The sequence below is a fragment of the Labeo rohita genome, chromosome 20, assembly GCF_022985175.1.
Source record: "Labeo rohita strain BAU-BD-2019 chromosome 20, IGBB_LRoh.1.0, whole genome shotgun sequence".
Classification (NCBI taxonomy): domain Eukaryota; kingdom Metazoa; phylum Chordata; class Actinopteri; order Cypriniformes; family Cyprinidae; genus Labeo; species Labeo rohita.
This window is the reverse complement of record NC_066888.1, coordinates 15184861-15203657: the sequence shown is the minus strand read 5'-3', so window position 1 is coordinate 15203657 and position 18797 is coordinate 15184861. Positions and strand designations below refer to the sequence as shown.

The window sequence follows — 18797 nt, the reverse complement described above, 5'->3', positions numbered from 1 at the left end:
ATATTTGAATGTTGTCTAAAGGATCATGTGACTGGAGTGATGATGCTAAAAATTTGGCTTTGAAATCACAGGAATTAAAATTACATTTTAAAATATTCAAATAGAAATCTGTTATTTCAAACAGTAAAAATATTTCAAAATGTTACTGTTTTTGCTGTACTTTGGATCAAATAAATACAGGCTTCGTGAGCAGAAGAGACTTCTTTAAAAAAAAACTTTACAAATCTTACTGTTCAAAAACGCTTGACTGGTAGTGTATATTTATATATTTTATATATTGTTTAGATGAAAAAAAAAAAAATACAGGCTACAAAATGTCAAAATGTTTTGTTTTACAAACATATTTTTATTCCAAATTTAAAATTTAAATAAATCAAAATTGAATAAAAAATTATCAAACAAAATTAAAATCTCTTCGACAAAATATAATAATTCCTGTCTTGTATATTATAACATTTTCTATGTTGTTAATATCTGTTAATATTTCTATATTTATTTATTTTTAAATGTATTCAGCATTATTTAAGTGATCTGTTAGATAAGTGCATCACAATACTTATTTATGGATCACAGAGTTTCACTGAAGAGAACGCATTGGTGTTTGACCCACAGTTGTCTAGGTTGAGCAGATCTCCAGAACCCGATGCACTGAACCATAACCCAGGATACAGGGGTTGAGTGAATGTTGTCTGGACACGGTGTAAAAGGGTCACTGCATCAGACACACTGTAGAAAGACAAAATTCCTGCATTGTAGTCAACAAACACACCCACCCTAGAGGATAGTGGGCTTGAGATCTTCGTTTTAATGCTCTTATGCCAGAAAACAGGCTTGGGAAAACACTGCAGACTCCAAGATGTGTCATTGTTTCCAAACATACCAACCAATCCCTTTCCTCTGACACTCTTTATTTTTTCTTTATATGAGACTGATATGTGCACATTTCTCCCATTCCACTCCACTTCCCAGTAGCAGCGTCCAAACACACTCTCCTTACAAAATACCTTGCAGGGAAACTTATATCTCCCACAATGCTCAGGGTATGTCATCTGTCTGTTGTTCTCAGAAAGGACGAGATGTTCAGTCGCAGTGTTGGGATCAAGGGTAAAGCTGCAAAAATCTAAGGAAAAGATTTATAAGTTATTGTTATTAATGTTAATTGTTATTGTCAGTTATGGCTTACTAGTCTTAGCAAATTATATATTTTTTTATTTTAAAAATATTGAACATATGAATTAGTGCACTAGCCATACTATCTGACAAGATTCACATACACAGTATCACGAGGGAGCTTTTTTTGGACTTACATTGTTTAAAGTGATCCCTGGTTAACGGTAAAATCCGAATTCTGGCCACTATAAACAAACAGAGATCAAGTGCCATTGCAGATAATATTTTAATTTTGTATGCAATAAAATAAAATAAAATAATTTTTTTCTGGTTACTTAAGATAAAAACTAACAAGAAAAACACTTTTGATAGTGAACATTTCTTTAATGATTTAAAGCAGTCTGAATGAATGGAATCTCTTACCAACAGAGATGACTTTACTGATCTCCTCCTGACAAAAATCTTCACAATGTTGTTTTAGATCAGAGAGAGATTTCCTCAATCCATCAAATAGAATATGATTAAAAGTCATACTGGATGACTCATCAGATTCAGAAGAAGCGGAGAGATTCTAAAAAGTTTATATTGAGAAAATCAATCAAAATTGCAGTGAACCAGAATAAAATGCTTTAGGCCACCTGTGGTTTTACCTTGAAATTAAAATGTTTCTCTGCTTCTGGATGTTGATCCAGCTCTGTGTCTCTCCTTTGGAGATCAGTGATCTCCTGCTCCAGCTGCTCCAGGAGTCCTTCAGCTCGACTCAGTTCAGCCCTCTCCTGATCTCTGATCAGCTGTGTCACCTCATGCTGTCTTTTCTTAAAAGAAAGGATGAGCTCAGTGAAGATCTTCTCATTGTGCTCCACTGCTGTCTCAGCAGAGTGCTGTAAGGCACACAGAAAAAACGGAAGTCCAGTTTAAACTGGAGCAGCCAAATTTTAGTCTGCTCCTCTTGACTAAGCTATTATGATACTTTTATGATAATCCTCATTTATTATAATTGCATGGAAAAGAGTAAGCAGCGTATTATACAAAAATATTTTTCATGTTGCATGGAAGAAAGAAGGTCATACAGGTTTAGAATGACATGAAGTAAAGAGTAAAGGGTGAATTTTGTGAAAAATTAATATAATTTTAAATGGCTTTTTTCCTATTGTAATGTGTTTAAAAATATTATCTATGCTGTGTTGGCAAAGCTGAATTTTCAGTAGCTGTTACTTCTGTCTTCAGTGTCACATGATCCTTCAGAAATCATTTTACCAATTTAATGCTGAAGAAAAATTTCTTATTATAATCAGTGTTTACTGATTAATCACAAAAAACAGTTGTGCTGTTTAATATTTTCGTGAAGACAGCGATACATTTTTTCAGGATTTTTGTTTATTTGAATTCTGTTTAAAAGAATAGCAAAAAAGAATATTTTGTAACATTACAATCGTCTTTACTGCCACTCATCGAATAAAAATATTAATGTCTTTAAAAAACATTACTGACCCCAAACTTTCGAACTGAAAAAGAATGAAAAAAATAAATGATCATCTCTCACCTTCAGTGTGTTCACCACTTGTTTCAGCTCCTGTATCGTTTTCTGTTTCTCTTGAATTTTCTGTGTGGCTGTTCTCTGCATCTTCTCAACCTGGTTCTGTGGAGAAAAAATACTCCTTTATGATTCCAGGGACAGAGTGAACAGTACAGATACTATAGCACGTTCTGTAAAGTCTTAAATGGAAAATGAAACTTTGGTTATGCTGTTGAGGTTTCCTAGCTACGGTAACCATTTCATTGCTGTGTCTCAAAATATTTGGTTATTCATATAAAGACTACCATTTTAAAATCATTTTACATTGGATTTCTTCGTAAAATATATCCATTGTATACCCACACAGTCCACACAGTGATTCTGAGGTGCCAGTCTGTTCTGTCTGCACAAGCGAAACAAGGAGGTAGGAAGTGAGTTTGAGGTATGTACTGAAGTGCTACAGGAGGTTGCAAATGAGTTCTTAACAAAAGAAGCTAAACACGTTAGACTGGATTTTAATGAGTACTGTACTTACGTATACACAATGAAATGTCACATAGATCTGTTTTGTTCTACCAGAAAGGAAATGGGGATGACTATTCCAATAAATGTATACAGTATATATATACTGTACAGTGCCTTTGCGAAAGTATTCATACCCCTTCATTTTTTTCAAGTTTTGTTATGTTGTTGCCTTATGTTAAATTGTTTTAAATTACTTTTTTCCTCACATCAATCTATACTTCATGCACTTTAATAACAAAGCAGAAATTGTCAGAATTTATTTAAAATAAATACTGAAATAAGTACATTGCATAAATATTCATACCCTTAACTCAGTACTTAGCTGAAGCACCTTTACAGCCTTAAGTCTTTGGGGTATGATGCAGCAAGATTTGCACATCAACATTTGGCACCTCTTCATCTCTCAAGCTCTGCCAGCTTGGATGGGTGCTGGCAGACATTTTCAGGTTTCACCAGAAATATCTGATTGCTTTCAAGCCCAGGCTGTGGTTGGGCCACCTAAGGACATTCACAGATTTGTAGAGTTGGGGTACTCGGACTCGAGTCCGGTCTCGAGTACAATTTTACAAGTTCTCTTTCACTTCAAATAGAGTGTGTTATTGCTACACACATGTTTGTCTTGTAGACTATTCATGTAAATGAAGTCGGTTTTGTCTTAAGTAAACCTGAACAGTTGGGAGGAATACTGATCCGTCAAAATATTTGATATGTGCGTCAGATCGTAAAGTGACAGCAGCGTAAACCTGCAGCCACAGACAGCGTCAAAAATATTAATCAAACAACAAAAAGAGAAAATCACTCACTTTTCTTGACTGAATTACTTATTAAGTGTAATAAGAATCATCTTTGTATACAGTGAAGATTTTACAGTGTTTTATTTTAAAATGTATTACTTCATGAAATGTCTGTAGTCTAGTACCCTGTAGTAGTACCCTTTATATAAACCTTTATATAGACCTATATATATATATATATATATATATTTCATTTTGATTAATATATTAATACTTTTGCTTGTAATACTTGAAGTGTTTACTTACCTTCAGTAAGCTTGAGAATGTTTTACTTACATTAGTTGATTAGTTTTTTTTTCTGTATTATTTTTTTTTTAAACATCGTGGCAGTTTCTAGCTTCAAAGAAAAATAATTTTTCTAACACCTTTGCAGCAAGAGTTTTTATGGGTCCAAAACCACCTTGGGTGTGCATGATTTTCTATCTTTTCTAATTCAATGGCCCATAATCTATTATTCCTTATATAATGTAATTTATTGTAATTAATGTAACTATAAATGCATTCAAAAATAAAACAGGCTTGAGCTGGCTGTGACTTATGGAAAGTATAGGTAGGGCTTTATACACAGTGTGCACCATTGTAAAGACTAGGTTCATCTCTCACACCCTCATTTTCATCCAAGAAAAAAAAATGTCATATAAAACCCAAAACACACACATCCACAATCAGAAATAAAAAAGGTGCAAGATACCTATTACTTTACCCCCACCCTTGAATGTCTACATTTACTACATCGATGAATAAAGCCCTATAATTTATCACATTCTAAAACCTGTTTCACTCAAATATTGTCCTGTTGGAAGGTGAACCTTCTGCCCAGTCTGAGGTTCTGAATGCTCTGGACTGGGTTTTCATTATTTCATCTCAGGTTGCTTTAAATTTTAATGAGCTCTGCTCGCCCCGCCCCTCTCTTCTCTCTGTGGAGTGACGAGCCTGTTTACTTTAACCGCATTTAGCCATATTTAGCCACGAAACTTGCTAATTAACATGTATTAGAAAAGGCGATCGCAAAGATTCATAAAAAAAACCCATATACTAACTTCTGATGTAAGTGAAGCTAGATCACAAATGATTTGCGCGAACATAGACGGATATATGTAGATCGGGAGGCGCATTCCATTCACAAACAAACGTAATCTACTGCATCTTCAGCAGCTCAGATGTCAGGAGTAAATGATGACCACTATGTTCATTATTACATCCAGCAACACAACACCTCAATCGCTCAATTGGAGATATTCTTGTCTAACTTACATCCCTGCTCCACCATCGAAACAATAGAGGTTGACTGTTACAGTTGATGTAAGGCAGGTCTGAGGTAAGACGGTCATGTCAATCAACTATTGTAGGAGCTGCCTCTGTGTGTGTGACGCCACACCGACAGGCATCTGAGAACGGCTCGATTTGAAAAAGGGGATATTATTTTTACAGATTAGTTAATAACCACTGCATGTATTTTTATCATTATAGGTTAGATGTGTACATACACTGCCAACACACATTAATGTTCAAACAACATGAAAAAGTGAACTTAGCATCCGATGACCCCTTTAAGTTAATTTTTTTAATAAATATGCGAAGATGTTAAAAACCTGTTTTTGTGGTTGTTGTTGTTGTTTTGCTTTGCCATTACGGCCTTGACAGGCAAGACAGCAGCGCTGGTTCTTTCCTGATTTCCTAATAATGACATCTGCTATTTCAGCAAAAAAATAGGAGTGTACTGAGATTATGTGCTGCTTATTTGAGCATGATGAACATTTGTCCCTAGAAATTAAGTTTTCTTCATTCCATCTGCATACTTTCATTTCTGTGAAATATGCCACCTTAAGACAATCATCTCTTACTTGTGGTAGTGTGAAACATTTAATTTTATGTGCAATCCACTGATATTCATATAACCCTATACATACTGATGCTTTCATTACATAAAATGAAAACAAGTGTGATCTAAAAAATTTGTGAGACTGTTTGTCATTAACATGCCTTAAATCTCAAATGAATAAATGTCATTATAGTGCAAGTGTCACTAAAGAAAATAATACACCCATTGAAATTCAAAACTGATGGCAATAATGATCAGTCAGTGAGAAAATTTCATACAAACACTGCTTCAATAAGAAAAGAGAGATGCATTAGGTCATGGGAAGAAAAGAAACAGGAAGTTGTAGTTTCTAAGGAGTAACGGCTAAGAGGAAACAAAGAATTAAGTCAGAGACTTTCGACCGACTGAGTGAAAACCAACCATGAGGGACGGTTTAAATCTTTTCTTTTTTGTGCTTCATTTTAGTACAGTTCAGTTTAGATTTTGATTTATTTAAGAGAAATTAAAGTGAGGTCAGTGAGCCATTAATATAGATCTGGTTTAAAGAGTAAAAATAATTATTATCAATAATAATAATACTAGTTTGATGGCAGGAACAGATAATTAAAGTGATATTTTTTCTACAAACTACAGACTGTGTCTGTTCAGATCTGCATTGCTTTGAATTATTAGACAATTTGAGAAACATTCAAATTGAAATGCATCCTTGATCTGAAGGGAAAGACAACCTTTGAAATAGACATTTTAGCTGTTTTTAGCTGTGATTAATCAGAAAGATATCTGTTTAAAATAAGTAGTAAGTTAATAAGTAACGTATTTGTGCATAACAACAACAACAACAACAACAACAACAGTAGTAATAATAATAAAAATAATAATAAATACTTCTGATCACAATATATGCACAATAAATTAATTAAATTAAAACAAGAAGGGATCTTTTCAGCTTTTATTTTTACTGGTTATTACATATTCCAAATGCAGGAACTCTCTTACAGGCTGTACTATTTCAGATGTGCAGCAGACAAAATACATAACAGGATACACAGCTAGTAGCCCTGGTCATTTGTTCTGAGGTCATTAATGAGAAGAGACTTTTTTGGAGATTTGTTGGAGAACGTTGTGTGTGTTTACTAAGTTATGCTGCCCTGTTCCTTTGCTAACCCTCAGTCACCTCGGAGTTTGAGCAGGGAAATCAATGGATTTCAGTATTTGAAGATGAGAAATACAGTGGCAGACATGTACTGTTTAATGAACATTCTCCAACAAATCTTCAAAAAAGTCTTTTCTCATTACTGACCTCAGAACAAATGACCAGGGCTACTATAGCTGTACGACTAAACCAAATATTATTACATATTAGCTTAAAAGTTAAAAGTAAGTGCAAATTTGGAGCAGGTGACACAATATCCTTAAATTTGAAAATTCTTTCATTGAAAATATTTTAGGAAAGCCTTTTTTGTACTGCAGTTTAAACTAAAATATAATTTAAACATAATTTGTATAATGTTTTCAGGGTGTGATTTGAACAACAGGACATATTCTGTGACTGGATATTCATGTGCACAAGTTTACAACATTTTAAAGTGGGCTGATGATGATTAGTGTTAAAACAGAAAAAGGAAGGACAGGTTTTAAATGTTATATCAGACTGAGTGTTATTCTACTTGACTTAAAACACATTGTTTATTTTTGTTTAGTGTATGCAGAGTTTTTTATATATATATATCAAAAATGCCTCTATACAACTAGTCCATTTTGTTCCATTTCTAGAATATTGCTTCATTCTAACTTAAGCAACAGAGAATATGAAGACAAGGCTGCTGCTGTTCCTGTGTATTATCTTAATGTGTCTATATCTTTAAAATGAGATGTAGTTGATTTATGACTCATTTGTTGCTTTATTTAAAGAATATCTGACCACATCACCAAGATAGTCCTGTAGTTAGATATATTGAACAGGCTGTAAACAAAAAAAAAAAAAAGTAATTGAAGAGCACAGTCATTGTGTGAACTGCACAAATATTGCTTAAACAGAAAAAAACAGAGTCATTATTGAATGACAGCCATTCATGAGGGACCTTTTATATTTTTTCCTCTTTATGCTTCATTTCAGTACAGGTGAGTTAGGATTTATTTATCTACTGAAGGAATCAAAGTGAAATAAGATGTATGTGGCTTTAGTTTGTTTTAAAAAATGAAATCTTACTGGTGATAAAAGAAAACTACAAACTGTAGTTTGCATTTTTTTAAAGATAGAACAGTCTATTTATGCCTACAGAGCTTTGAAATAATTTTTCAACTCCAAAACTTTTCATTCGAAATGCTCTTTGAATTCCTTAGGGAAATGACAAACAATAAAATTGAAATCTTGGTTGTTTTAGAATAAATCAGGAAGGGAACTTTCTCTTTTGAAAAGGAGTGTACACAAATTGTATTTGTGCATTAGGGCTATAATATACATGGCTGTTATATATTTCTGTAAAACACATTTGAATGCTCTAAATAAACTTTTGTTTGCAGGCTGTATTGTTTCAAATGTGAAGCAGACAAAGATAATAACAGGATACACAGGTGGTTCAGTTGTGTTGCCCTGCTCCTGTGCTGACCCTCAGTCTACAGCCACAACAGTCACCTGGGAGTTTCAAAGCAGTGGAAATCGATGGATTCCAGTATTTTAAGATGAGAAATACAGCGGCAGACGTGTGCTGTTTAATGAACATTCTCCAACTAATCTGTCTCTTCTCATTACTGACCTCAGAATGAATGACCAGGGCTACTATAAATGTCAGACTAACACAAATATTTTTTACATATGTTGACAGTTACAGGTAAGTGGAAATTTGAAATTTAAATTTCCATTTAAACTGAAATACAATATAAACATAATTTGTATAAATATGTTTTCAGGTTGTGATTTGGTTGAGAAAGGAAAGACAGTTGCAGTGACCGGATATTCAGGAGAGTCTGTGGTTCTGCCCTGCTCCTGCACTGAACTACTGGCTAAACCTCAACACATACAATGGAAATATAACTACAAAGAAATTTACCCAAATGAACAAACTGAGAGTCACAAGAACGGAGTCAAACTATTAAATCCAAACACTCCAGGAAATCTTTCTCTACACATATCAGCACTGACCACAAAGGACCAAGGGTCCTATCAGTGTACTGTCTCGTCTCATCAAGTAGTCTCCTTCAGACTTAGTGTACTTCATGTTGAAGGTAGTTTTCATATATTTCTGTTGTCATCAATACTGTTAACTTTCTTTCTGATCCCTTTGATGACACGGTATGTTTTGCTGTTCCAGTGTTTTACTGTCAGTGACAAGTATTCTCTTCTGAACAGAGAAACCACGTCTATACAGTCAGTTTAACAACACATGAGCCGTCACAACAAACACAAGAACTTCCACCACCTCAACAATCACATCACATATCTCAATGTAAGTCACAGACTTGGTTTGCTTTTCATTATAAGCTTTACTATAATGTTTTTTTTTCCTTATGGATATGATATGTCAATGAGCCTGTGTGTGTTTCTCTACAGATGTTTACATTTTAGTGGCTGTGTTTCCTGTAGTACTGTTACTGGCATTTCTGGCAATATCTTCTAGATATGAAAAGGTATACAAACACCATACTAACAAAATACTGATTTTAGAACTGTATTATTTAAAAGCATTTGTTACTTGAAATTATACATACAAGCATTTTCAAAATATGACATACTGATAGATGTTAAATAAGTTGTTATAGAGCTCTGGATAAGATGGTGTTCTTTTAACTTGGCAGTATAGTATTTTAACTCATTTAAGTTAGTTTTTGGAAAAAGCAAGTCATTTGATATATATGGTTATATGCAATGCTGAGTGCATTTCATGTGTAAAGGGAATCTTTTTGCTCTTTCTCCAGGATGAAGTGGCAGGTTCTGATGCCATCTGTGCTAAAACCACATCTACACCAGCTCATGCACAGAATGACCCAATAGAGCTCCCTGAATATGTCAATACCAATGCTAAACAAACTTGAAAACAGGATTTGTTCATTTTAAACCTCAGAATTCATATTCAGAGTGTTTAGGCAAGCAGTTTAAACATATGACCTTTGCATTTTGAGAATATACATCCAAAAAAAAAAAAAAAAAAAAAAAATCCTGATTCAAAGCGGCAACCCCTAAAGCATAAAAAAATTATTTGTGTCTGTATTGCAACTGTATGTATAATATATAATATAGTGGATGTACTAATGTGCATTTGTGAGTTACATATCAAAACCAAAGTTTATTTTGTGCAACATGTCTGGAAATTGTTGGAAGCAAAAGCTCTATGCTAAACATCTTATAATGTCCTGCTTTCTGACAAATGTTAAAAATATATATATATTATAATTAATCATTGTCATGTCAATTTCAAATAAAAAGTATACTTCAGTATACTTCAGGAAGCATCTGTCTGTCTGTGGTTTCATGTGGAAATGACACTGCTCAAATAAATCAAATCAATATGTAATGATGTGGGATGAGATTCACAAGAGCTACTGAGTGTGCATCAGTGCAATTCTTTTTGTGTGTGTATAGATTCCATCATGCTTTTTGTACAATTAATATAACCAAATCTAAAAACTTTATAATAAGTTTAACTAGGTATAACTGAAGATTAGCTATGTTAGTCACTGTCACATCTCTAGCTGCAAAAAACAGACAGTGGAAACAAGGTAAACAATTGTATTTGTGACTGATCTGGCAGCAGAAATGTTTTTTTTTTTGTGGCTGGTGACTGTCAATCATAAACAGTAGACAGATGCAACACTGATCTATTATGACACAATATCTCGAGGCTGATTAGTGTTAAAACAGAAAAAGGAAGGACAGGAAAAAATGAGGCACAGTGTGCAATCCTACAATACATTTTTAAAATACAGGTTTTAAATGTTATGTCAGACTGAGTGTTATACTTGATTTAACACACATTGTTTATTTTTGTTTAGTGTTTGCAGAGTTTTTTTATATATCAAAAAAGCCTCTATAGAACTAGTCCATTTAGTTCCATTTCTAGAATATTGCTTCATTCTAACTTAAGCAACAGAGAATATGAAGACAAGGCTGCTGCTGTTCCTGTGTATTATCTTAATGTGTCTAAATCTTTCAAATGAGATGTTGTTGATTTATGACTCATTTGTTGCTTTATTTAAAGAATATCTGACCACATCTCACCAAGACAGTCATGTAGTTGGATATATTGAACAGGCTGTAAACAAAAAAAAGTAATTGAAGAGCACTGTCATTGAGTGAACCGCACAAGTATTGCTTAAACAAAAAAAAATACAGAGATGCATCACGTAAAGAAAGGAAACAGGAAGTTGGAATTTCTAAAAAAAAGCAAGAGCTAACAGAAACCAAACTATTAAGACTGTGGACTGTGCACACTGCCACGTAAAATAGAGTTGAGTCATTATTGAATGACAGCCATGCAGTCATGAGGGAGCTTTTATATTTTTTCCTCTTTATGCTTCATTTCAGTACAGGTGAGTTAGGATTTATTTATTTACTGAAGGAATCAAAGTGAAATAAGATGTATGTGGCTTTAGTTCTTTTTAAAAAATGAAATCTTACTGGTGATAAAAGAAAATTACAAATTGTAGTTTGCATTTTTTTTAAAGATAGAACAGTCCATTCATGCCTACAGAGCTTTGAAATAATTTTTCAACTCCAAAACTTTTCATTCGAAATGCTCTTTGAATTCCTAAGAGAAATGACAAACAATAAAATTGAAATCTTGTTTGTTTTAGAATAAATCAGGAAGGGAACTTTCTCTTTTGGAAAGGAGTGTATACAAATTGTATTTGTGCATTAGGGCTATAATATACATGCCTGTTATATATTTCTGTAAAACTCATTTGAATGATCTAAATAAACTCTTTTGTTTGCAGGCTGTATTGTGTCAGATAAGCAGCAAACAGTAAGAATAATTGGATATACAGGTGGTTCAGTTGTGCTGCCCTGCTCCTGTGCTGACCCTCAGTCTAGAGCCACGACAGTCACCTGGCAGTTTCAAAGCAGTGGAAATCGATGGATTCCAGTATTTGAAGATGAGAAATACAGTGGCAGACGTGTGCTGTTTAATGAACATTCTCCAACAAATCTGTCTCTTCTCATTACTGACCTCAGAACAAATGACCAGGGCTACTATAAGTGTCTGACTGAATCAAATACTTTTACACATGTTGACTTAAAGGTTACAGGTAAGTGGACATTTAAAATTTAAACTTCCCTTTAACTAAAATACAATATGAACATCATTTGTATAAATATGTTTTCAGGATGTGATTTGTTTGAGAACAGAAAGACAGTTGCAGCGACTGGATATTCAGGAGAGTCTGTGGTTCTGCCCTGCTCCTGCACTGAACTACTGGCTAAACCTGAACAGATACAATGGATGTATTTTATAGCAGCTAATTATAAAGAAATTTACCCAAATGAACAGATTAAGAGTTATGAGAACAGAGTCAAACTGTTAAATCCAAACACTCCAGGAAATCTTTCTCTACACATATCAGCTCTGACTACAGAGGATGAAGGGTACTATCAGTGTTACGTCTCGTCTCATCAAGTAGTCGCTGTCAGACTTACTGTACTTCATGCTGAAGGTAGTTTTCTTCTATTTCTGTTGTCAGATTACCTTTACTATTACTTTGCTTTTGAAGAAACTTGTAGGATGACATGTTGTTTTTTGTGTTATATTATTACTGATAATTATTGGCTTTTAAACAGAAAAACCTCACATCAATACAATCACTTTAACAACACATCAACCTTCACACCAAACACAAGACTCCTCAACTTCACAACTTCAACCGACTCAACTCAACGTCACACCAAATCAACATCACACACCTTATTGTAAGCAACAGGCTTTGCTTTTCATTATACAACAATGGTTACAATAATGTTTTCTCATTATCATTCAAGTGTTTGTATTTAATTATTACAAATTATTCATGAAGCTTTTATGAGCTCATATTGCGACATTTATGCATATTCATACTACATTCAGGAGAAAAAAAAAAGCATTTGTCAAGCCATTTCTGTTTCTCCACAGATGTTTTCATTCTACTGGGAGTGTTTTTCTCAGTGCTTTTACTGGCATTACTGGCATTTATATGGTGGAGATGTAGAGGTACGTGAACACACATAATCACACTTCTGATAACTACACAGACTATAATATCATAATTATGTGTAGGGGCTGAATAAAATACATAGAATAAAAACTACAAAACAAAATAAAAACTGACATATTTAGTGATTAGACTGATGTCTCTAATATTCAAAATCATTATCAAAACTTGCTGGACAAGATGTTTTATATTACAGGAAGTAGAAATTATAAAAAGGTGACCACTAATGGTGAAGAGCTAAAGACTGAACAAGAGAATCAGGTGAAAACAAACTTACTGATGATTACATAACTTATTCATGTGATTCTGCGCGTGCAATCATCTGTCTTTTTCTCTCTCTCCAGGATGACGTGATGTATTCTACTGTAGTCCATGTTAAAACAGCGTCCACACCAGCTCACACACACAATGACCCAGCAGAGTTCTCGGAGTACGCTCGTATCAATGTTAAACGCTAAAAGAACAACAGTGAGCACTGTAGATACACTGACACAACTGTATACTTTTGTTATTAAATTTTCTGTAACCTCAATTTGAAAATAAACCTGTTCATTGTTAGGAGGACGTTTACGTGACTTGGAAGCACATCAAGAATGATTGTAAAGCAGAACTAAACAACTGAGGAAGCTGTGTTGCTCGTCTCTATTTTTAGACATATGAGCACTGACAGAGGAACAAAAAAATGAATCACACACTATGTGCATGCACTTTTGCATTAAGTTATCACGCAAAGTCACTATAACCATAGTGTGTCGGGCTTGGTAGTTCAGCCTGTCTTTTTGCCAATTGAAAGAAAAAAATACTTAAGTACAAAAAACAGTACAATGTAATTTCCTCCCCCAAAGTCAAGCTCCAAAGAGGGTGCATACTACGTTCTGTGGTCTACATACAAAGTCTTCTGACACCGTACAGAACTTAGGAAAGTTAGGGAAAAAAACAAAATATAGTTTAGTCCGACAAACAAACCAGACCGGTGAAGATGAAGATTCCCACACAAATCAGCAGAATAACTTTTTGTATACCTCTGTGCTGCGTACATCTTTCAGCATAACAGGAACTATGTACAATATAAACAGTCAAAACTAGTAGACTGCAGTTCTGGAAAATGGTCGCGCTAGAGACTAAAGGGTTTCTGATGGTTTTACACATAATTCTTCACATTAATTCTTGATTATTATATCTTGATTAATATACTTAATTATTTTGCAGTTAACATGTCTTTTCTTCCCCACCTGTTTTTTGTTGTTGTTGTTGTTGTTGTTTGTTTCTTTTTTATTCTGCTAAAGCATTTTGCTGTCCAAGGGTCATGCCATAACTTCACAATTTCTGTACTGCATTAGTTTTGATTTAATAATTGTTGACTTTTCAGTCAATCTCTTTTTTGGCTCATTTTATCTTTTAAAAGAAATCCTGCTCAATAATAATGCACACCTAAATATGAGGAGTTTTTCACTTTCAGTCTTCATGTACAATTATATATCACTTATAAATGATTACCAAATTAATAGTAGTTATTAAGATTGATATGGTTGGAACTGGTAAAATGTTTTTGGAAAAAAATATGATCGGAATATCACTGCATGACTGTTATTTTGCTGACTGCCACCAGTGAATGAAGAAATGCCTCCATCTACTGGGTTAATAGGAGTAGCACAATACAAAAATGGTTTACACAAGATTAAAATTCTCTGCTGGCTATTAAAAACAAACAAAGTATAATAATCTGTTTTTATTAAAATCGTCAGCCTAATAGATCTGACTCCAAAACCACCTGATTAATTCTCATCTGATTAATTCCCTCTGCACTTACACTATTTTTTTTTTTTACATGCATTTTATATATGATATATTTCATAATATGAAAGCTAAGATATATAAATGCATATAAAGGCACGTGCATATTAATAAGTTTAATCTTTGTTGTTGTTGTTGTTGTTATTTTTCCACATAAGTAAACATATTACTTCACCATTACATAACATATAGGAAAATAATTGTTTTTTTGTTTGTTTGTTTGTTTGTTTGTTTTTTGCTGTTTTTTTCCTCCTATGAACATGATATGTCAACTACCCTGTGTGTGTTTCTCCACAGACGTTTTCATTTTAGTGACTGTGTTTCCTGTAGTAAGAAATCATATTCACAGCGTTTGGACTAGCAATGCATTTTGAGAAAACAATGTACAAAAAGCCATGTGATTCAAACTGGCAACCACTAAAGAATAAAAAATAATTCTTGCCTTTACTGTAACTGTATGTAGAATATATTGAATCTATCGCTGAGCATTTTTGAGTTACATTTTGAAACAGCCATGTATGTTTTGTGTAGTTGTTTGAAGCAAAAGCACAGTGCTAAATGTCTTATAATGCTTACTTTCTGGCAAACTAAAAAAAAAGTCATAATTAATCATTGTAATGTAAATTTAAATGTAAAGGAAAACCTGCTGTTAATGGACTGTTGGGTGGGGGTTGTAATTAGTGTCAATAAGAATAGAGGAACAAGGAAGATGTTTTTCTGTCTCTGTCACTACTGTGTGTTGTGTGTGTTTTTCATCAAACTATTGGCTCGATTAGTTCTGGGTTTAATGAAGGCCCGTCTTCCGAAAAACGAAATGTGTTGTGATTGGTTAGCTGTCCCACTGTGTTGCGATTGGCAAACAGCTTAGACGGTGTTTCAGTACTGCCACGCCCCTTTGTCAAAGAAGCAATTTCCTTGTACAACTGTTAGCGCAAGGTTGATTGAAGTGGTTCTTAATTCCTCACCTCGTCCCTACCCACCCCCTAACCATTAGAATTTCTGTAGGCGGGATTTATTTTAATGATATTCGAATGGGCCGCGTAGTGACATCATAACATGTGGAAAACAAACGCTGTAGTCCAAAGGAGCCTTTTGTTGTAGTTCTTGGAAAGGGATTTTTTAAAATGGAAATATCTCCCTTTGGAGAAGACTTTGAGATTTGTAACTTTTGAGATTTGTAGATCTTTTTTATGCCCAAACATACACCACACACTGACTAAAATTCAAAAAGTAAAAAAGCATAATAGGACCCCCTAAAACAAAAAAATTTAAATACAGGTTTAAAATGTTAAAGGGGTCATCGGATGCTAAGTTCACTCTTACATGTTGTTTGAACATTAATGTGTGTTGGTACAGTATGTACAAATCTACACTACAATGATAAAAATCCATGCAGTGGTTTTTAATTAATCTGTAAAAATAATATTCCCTTTTTCAAATCGAGCCGTTCTCAGATTCCTGTCGGTGTGGCGTCACACCGAGAGGCCATTCTCACAATAGTTGATTGACATGAACGTTTTACCTCAGATCATCTGTAACAGTCCGTCCTCTATGTTTCGATGCCAGAGCATGGTGTAAGTTAGACAAGAATATCTCTGATTGAGCGATTGAGGTGTTGTGTTGCTGGATGTAATAATGAACATAATGGTTGTCACTTACTCCCGACATCTGAGCTGCTGAAGATGCAGTAGATTACATTTGTTTGTGCAGGTAATGCGCCTCTGATCTACATATATCCGTCTGTGTTCGCGCGAATCATTTATGATCTAGCTTCACTTACATCAGAAGTGAATTTAAGGTTTTTTTTTTATGAATCTTTGCGATCGCCTTTCCTAACAATGTTAGTTACCAAGTTTAGAGGCTAAATGTGGCTAAAGTAAACAGGCTTGTCTTTCCACAGAGAGAAGAGAGGGTCGGGGCAAGCAGAGCTCATTTGCATTTAAAGCAACCTCAACCAGAATGAGATGATTTTTGCAGAGCTTATATATAAGTATATCATAGACTTTTTCATTAAGACCCTAAAGAATCATTTCAACTTGTGAGAAAATGGGCATCCGATGACCCCTTTAAGTGAGACTGAACGTTTTTATACTTGATTTAACACATGGTTCATTTTTGTTCAGTGTTTGCAGAGTTCTTTTTTTTCATATCAAAAAAGACTCTGAACTGCATCATAGTCCATTTAGTTCTGATTCTAGAATATTGCTTCATTCTAACTTAAGCAACAGAGATTATGACGACAAAGTGCTGCTGCAGTTCCTGTGTATCATCTTAATGTCTAAATCTTTAAAATGATATGTTGTTGATTTATGCCTCATTTGTTGCTTTATTTAATGAATATATGACCACATCTCACCAAGATAATCCTGTGGTTGAATATAATAAACAGACTGTAAACAAGAAAAGCAACTGAAGAGCATGGTCTGTGACACATATTGCTTAAACAGCAAAAATACAGAGACACATCATACAAAGTAATGAAACAGGAAGTTGAAGTTCTGAAAAGTACGAGCTAACGGAAACCAAACTATTAAAACTGTGGACTGTGTCCTCGCCACACAAACAGTGCTGGGTCATTAGTGAATGACAGCCAGTCATGAAAGACTATTTATATTTTTTCCTCTTTATGCTTCATTTCAGTACAGGTGAGTTCAGATTTTTTTAATTCTTTATCTTATTTATTTATTTACTTACTTCTTTAGAAGAAATTAAGATAGAAAGAATCCGGTTGTAGTTCTTTAAAACAACAAATTAAAAATAAAAACATCTCAAATTAGAAAAAGAAAATAAAAAATAAAGCATTGAACCTTAATGGCAATAAAAGAAAATTACAAATGGCAGTTTATATATTTTTAAAGATAGAACTGTCTATTCACATCTGCAGAGCTTTGAAATCATTTCAGTCAAAATGCTTTTTGAATTCCTAAAGGAAATGATGGTTACACTTTATTAAGGTGTTTTTTAAGGTGTCCTTTTTACACTGTAATTGTACATTTAAGTACTGAGTGATATAAACTAAAGGGGTCATCAGATGCTAAGTTCACTTTTACATGTTGTTTGAACATTAATGTGTGTTGGCAGTGTATGTACAAATCTACTCTATAATGATAAAAGTCCATGCAGTGTTTTTTAATTAATCTGTAAAAATAATATTCCCTTTTTCAAATCGAGCCGTTCTCAGATGCCTGTCGTTATGGCGTCACACACACAGAGGCCGCTCCCACGATAGTTGTAAGTTAGACAAGAATATCTCCGATTGAGCGATTGAGGTGTTGTGTTGCTGGATGTAATAATGAACGTAGTGGTCGTCATTTACTCCCGACATCTGAGCTGCTGAAGATGCAGTGGATTATGTTTGTTTGTGAAGGGACTGCGCCTCCCGATCTACATAAATACATCTATGTTCGCGCGAATCAATCATGATCCAGCTTCACTTACAGCAGAAGTGAGTATAAGCGTTTTTTTATGAATCTTTGCGATCACCTTTCCTAATAATGTTCTAGTTAGCAAGTTTAGCGGCTAAATGCGGCTAAACGCGGCTAAACAGGCTCCTTACTCCGAAGAGGGGACGGAGCAAGAAGAGCTCATTTGCATTTAAAGCAACCTCAACCAGAATGGGATGATTTTTGCAGAGCTGATTTTGGCAAGGTAAAAAGGGTGTTGTTTTACACTACCATTGAGAATTTTTAACCAAAGTATATTATAGACTTTTCATTAAGACCCTAAAGAATCATATCAACTTGTGGAAAATGGGCATCCGATGACCCCTTTAACTGCATGTACTTACTATATGGTTAGGGTTAGGATTAGGGTTTGATTTAGGATTACTTGCATGTAATTATGCATAATTTATTGTTATTATAATAGTAAGTACATGTAACGTGTAACAAGGACATCTTAAAATAAAGTGTAACCAAAATGACAAACAATGAAATGGAAATGTTGGTTGTTTTAGAATAAATCATGACTGCAGCTTTCCTTTTTGTAAAGTGATGCATACAGATAATAAAAATTGTATTTGTGTATTCTGTTATACATGTTTATTATACATTTCTTC

General features: G+C 34.0%; 3 protein-coding genes and 1 pseudogene across 3 annotated transcripts in view; 3 read left to right on the top strand and 1 right to left on the bottom strand.

Moving 5' to 3' along the window:
• Positions 1-455: 455 nt before the first annotated feature.
• Positions 456-13335, bottom strand: LOC127182705 (tripartite motif-containing protein 16-like protein). The gene is made up of 7 exons (XM_051138215.1): positions 13224-13335; positions 2990-3029; positions 2654-2749; positions 1761-1991; positions 1534-1681; positions 1308-1355; positions 456-1120 (listed from the first exon to the last, which is right to left on the bottom strand). The coding sequence occupies exons 1-7, from the start codon at positions 13244-13246 to the stop codon at positions 561-563; spliced, it is 1146 nt and encodes a 381-aa protein (XP_050994172.1). The 5' UTR covers positions 13247-13335; the 3' UTR covers positions 456-560.
• LOC127183097 (polymeric immunoglobulin receptor-like) lies at positions 3511-9799 on the top strand (annotated as a pseudogene).
• Positions 11184-14721, top strand: LOC127182706 (polymeric immunoglobulin receptor-like). Its single transcript, XM_051138216.1, has 7 exons — positions 11184-11293; positions 11699-12010; positions 12089-12415; positions 12540-12668; positions 12868-12945; positions 13143-13207; positions 13291-14721. The coding sequence occupies exons 1-7, from the start codon at positions 11245-11247 to the stop codon at positions 13402-13404; spliced, it is 1074 nt and encodes a 357-aa protein (XP_050994173.1). The 5' UTR covers positions 11184-11244; the 3' UTR covers positions 13405-14721.
• Positions 14722-17175: 2454 nt separating this feature from the next.
• LOC127182707 (polymeric immunoglobulin receptor-like) overlaps positions 17176-18797 on the top strand; it is a 39063-nt gene continuing 37441 nt past the window's right edge. The window contains exon 1 of the mRNA XM_051138217.1: positions 17176-17385. Within this exon, the coding sequence (XP_050994174.1) occupies positions 17337-17385 (49 nt within the window). The 5' untranslated portion in view covers positions 17176-17336. The remainder of the gene's footprint in view (positions 17386-18797) is intronic.

What these genes read in the sequence shown, in the direction of transcription:
- LOC127182706 (XM_051138216.1), top strand. Translation starts at nt 11,245, where the DNA reads ATGAGGGAGCTTTTATATTTTTTCCTCTTTATGCTTCATTTCAGTACA. An exon ending in TATGCTTCATTTCAGTACAG is followed by an intron (nt 11,294 to 11,698) that starts GTGAGTTAGGAT and finishes TTTTGTTTGCAG; the next exon opens with GCTGTATTGTGTCAGATAAG. An exon ending in TATATGGTGGAGATGTAGAG is followed by an intron (nt 12,946 to 13,142) that starts GTACGTGAACAC and finishes TTTATATTACAG; the next exon opens with GAAGTAGAAATTATAAAAAG.
- LOC127182705 (XM_051138215.1), bottom strand. Translation starts at nt 13,246, where the DNA reads ATGAATAAGTTATGTAATCATCA. An exon ending in AATAAGTTATGTAATCATCA is followed by an intron (nt 3,030 to 13,223) that starts GTAAGTTTGTTT and finishes TCGCTTGTGCAG; the next exon opens with ACAGAACAGACTGGCACCTC. An exon ending in CAGGGATCACTTTAAACAAT is followed by an intron (nt 1,121 to 1,307) that starts GTAAGTCCAAAA and finishes TCTTTTCCTTAG; the next exon opens with ATTTTTGCAGCTTTACCCTT.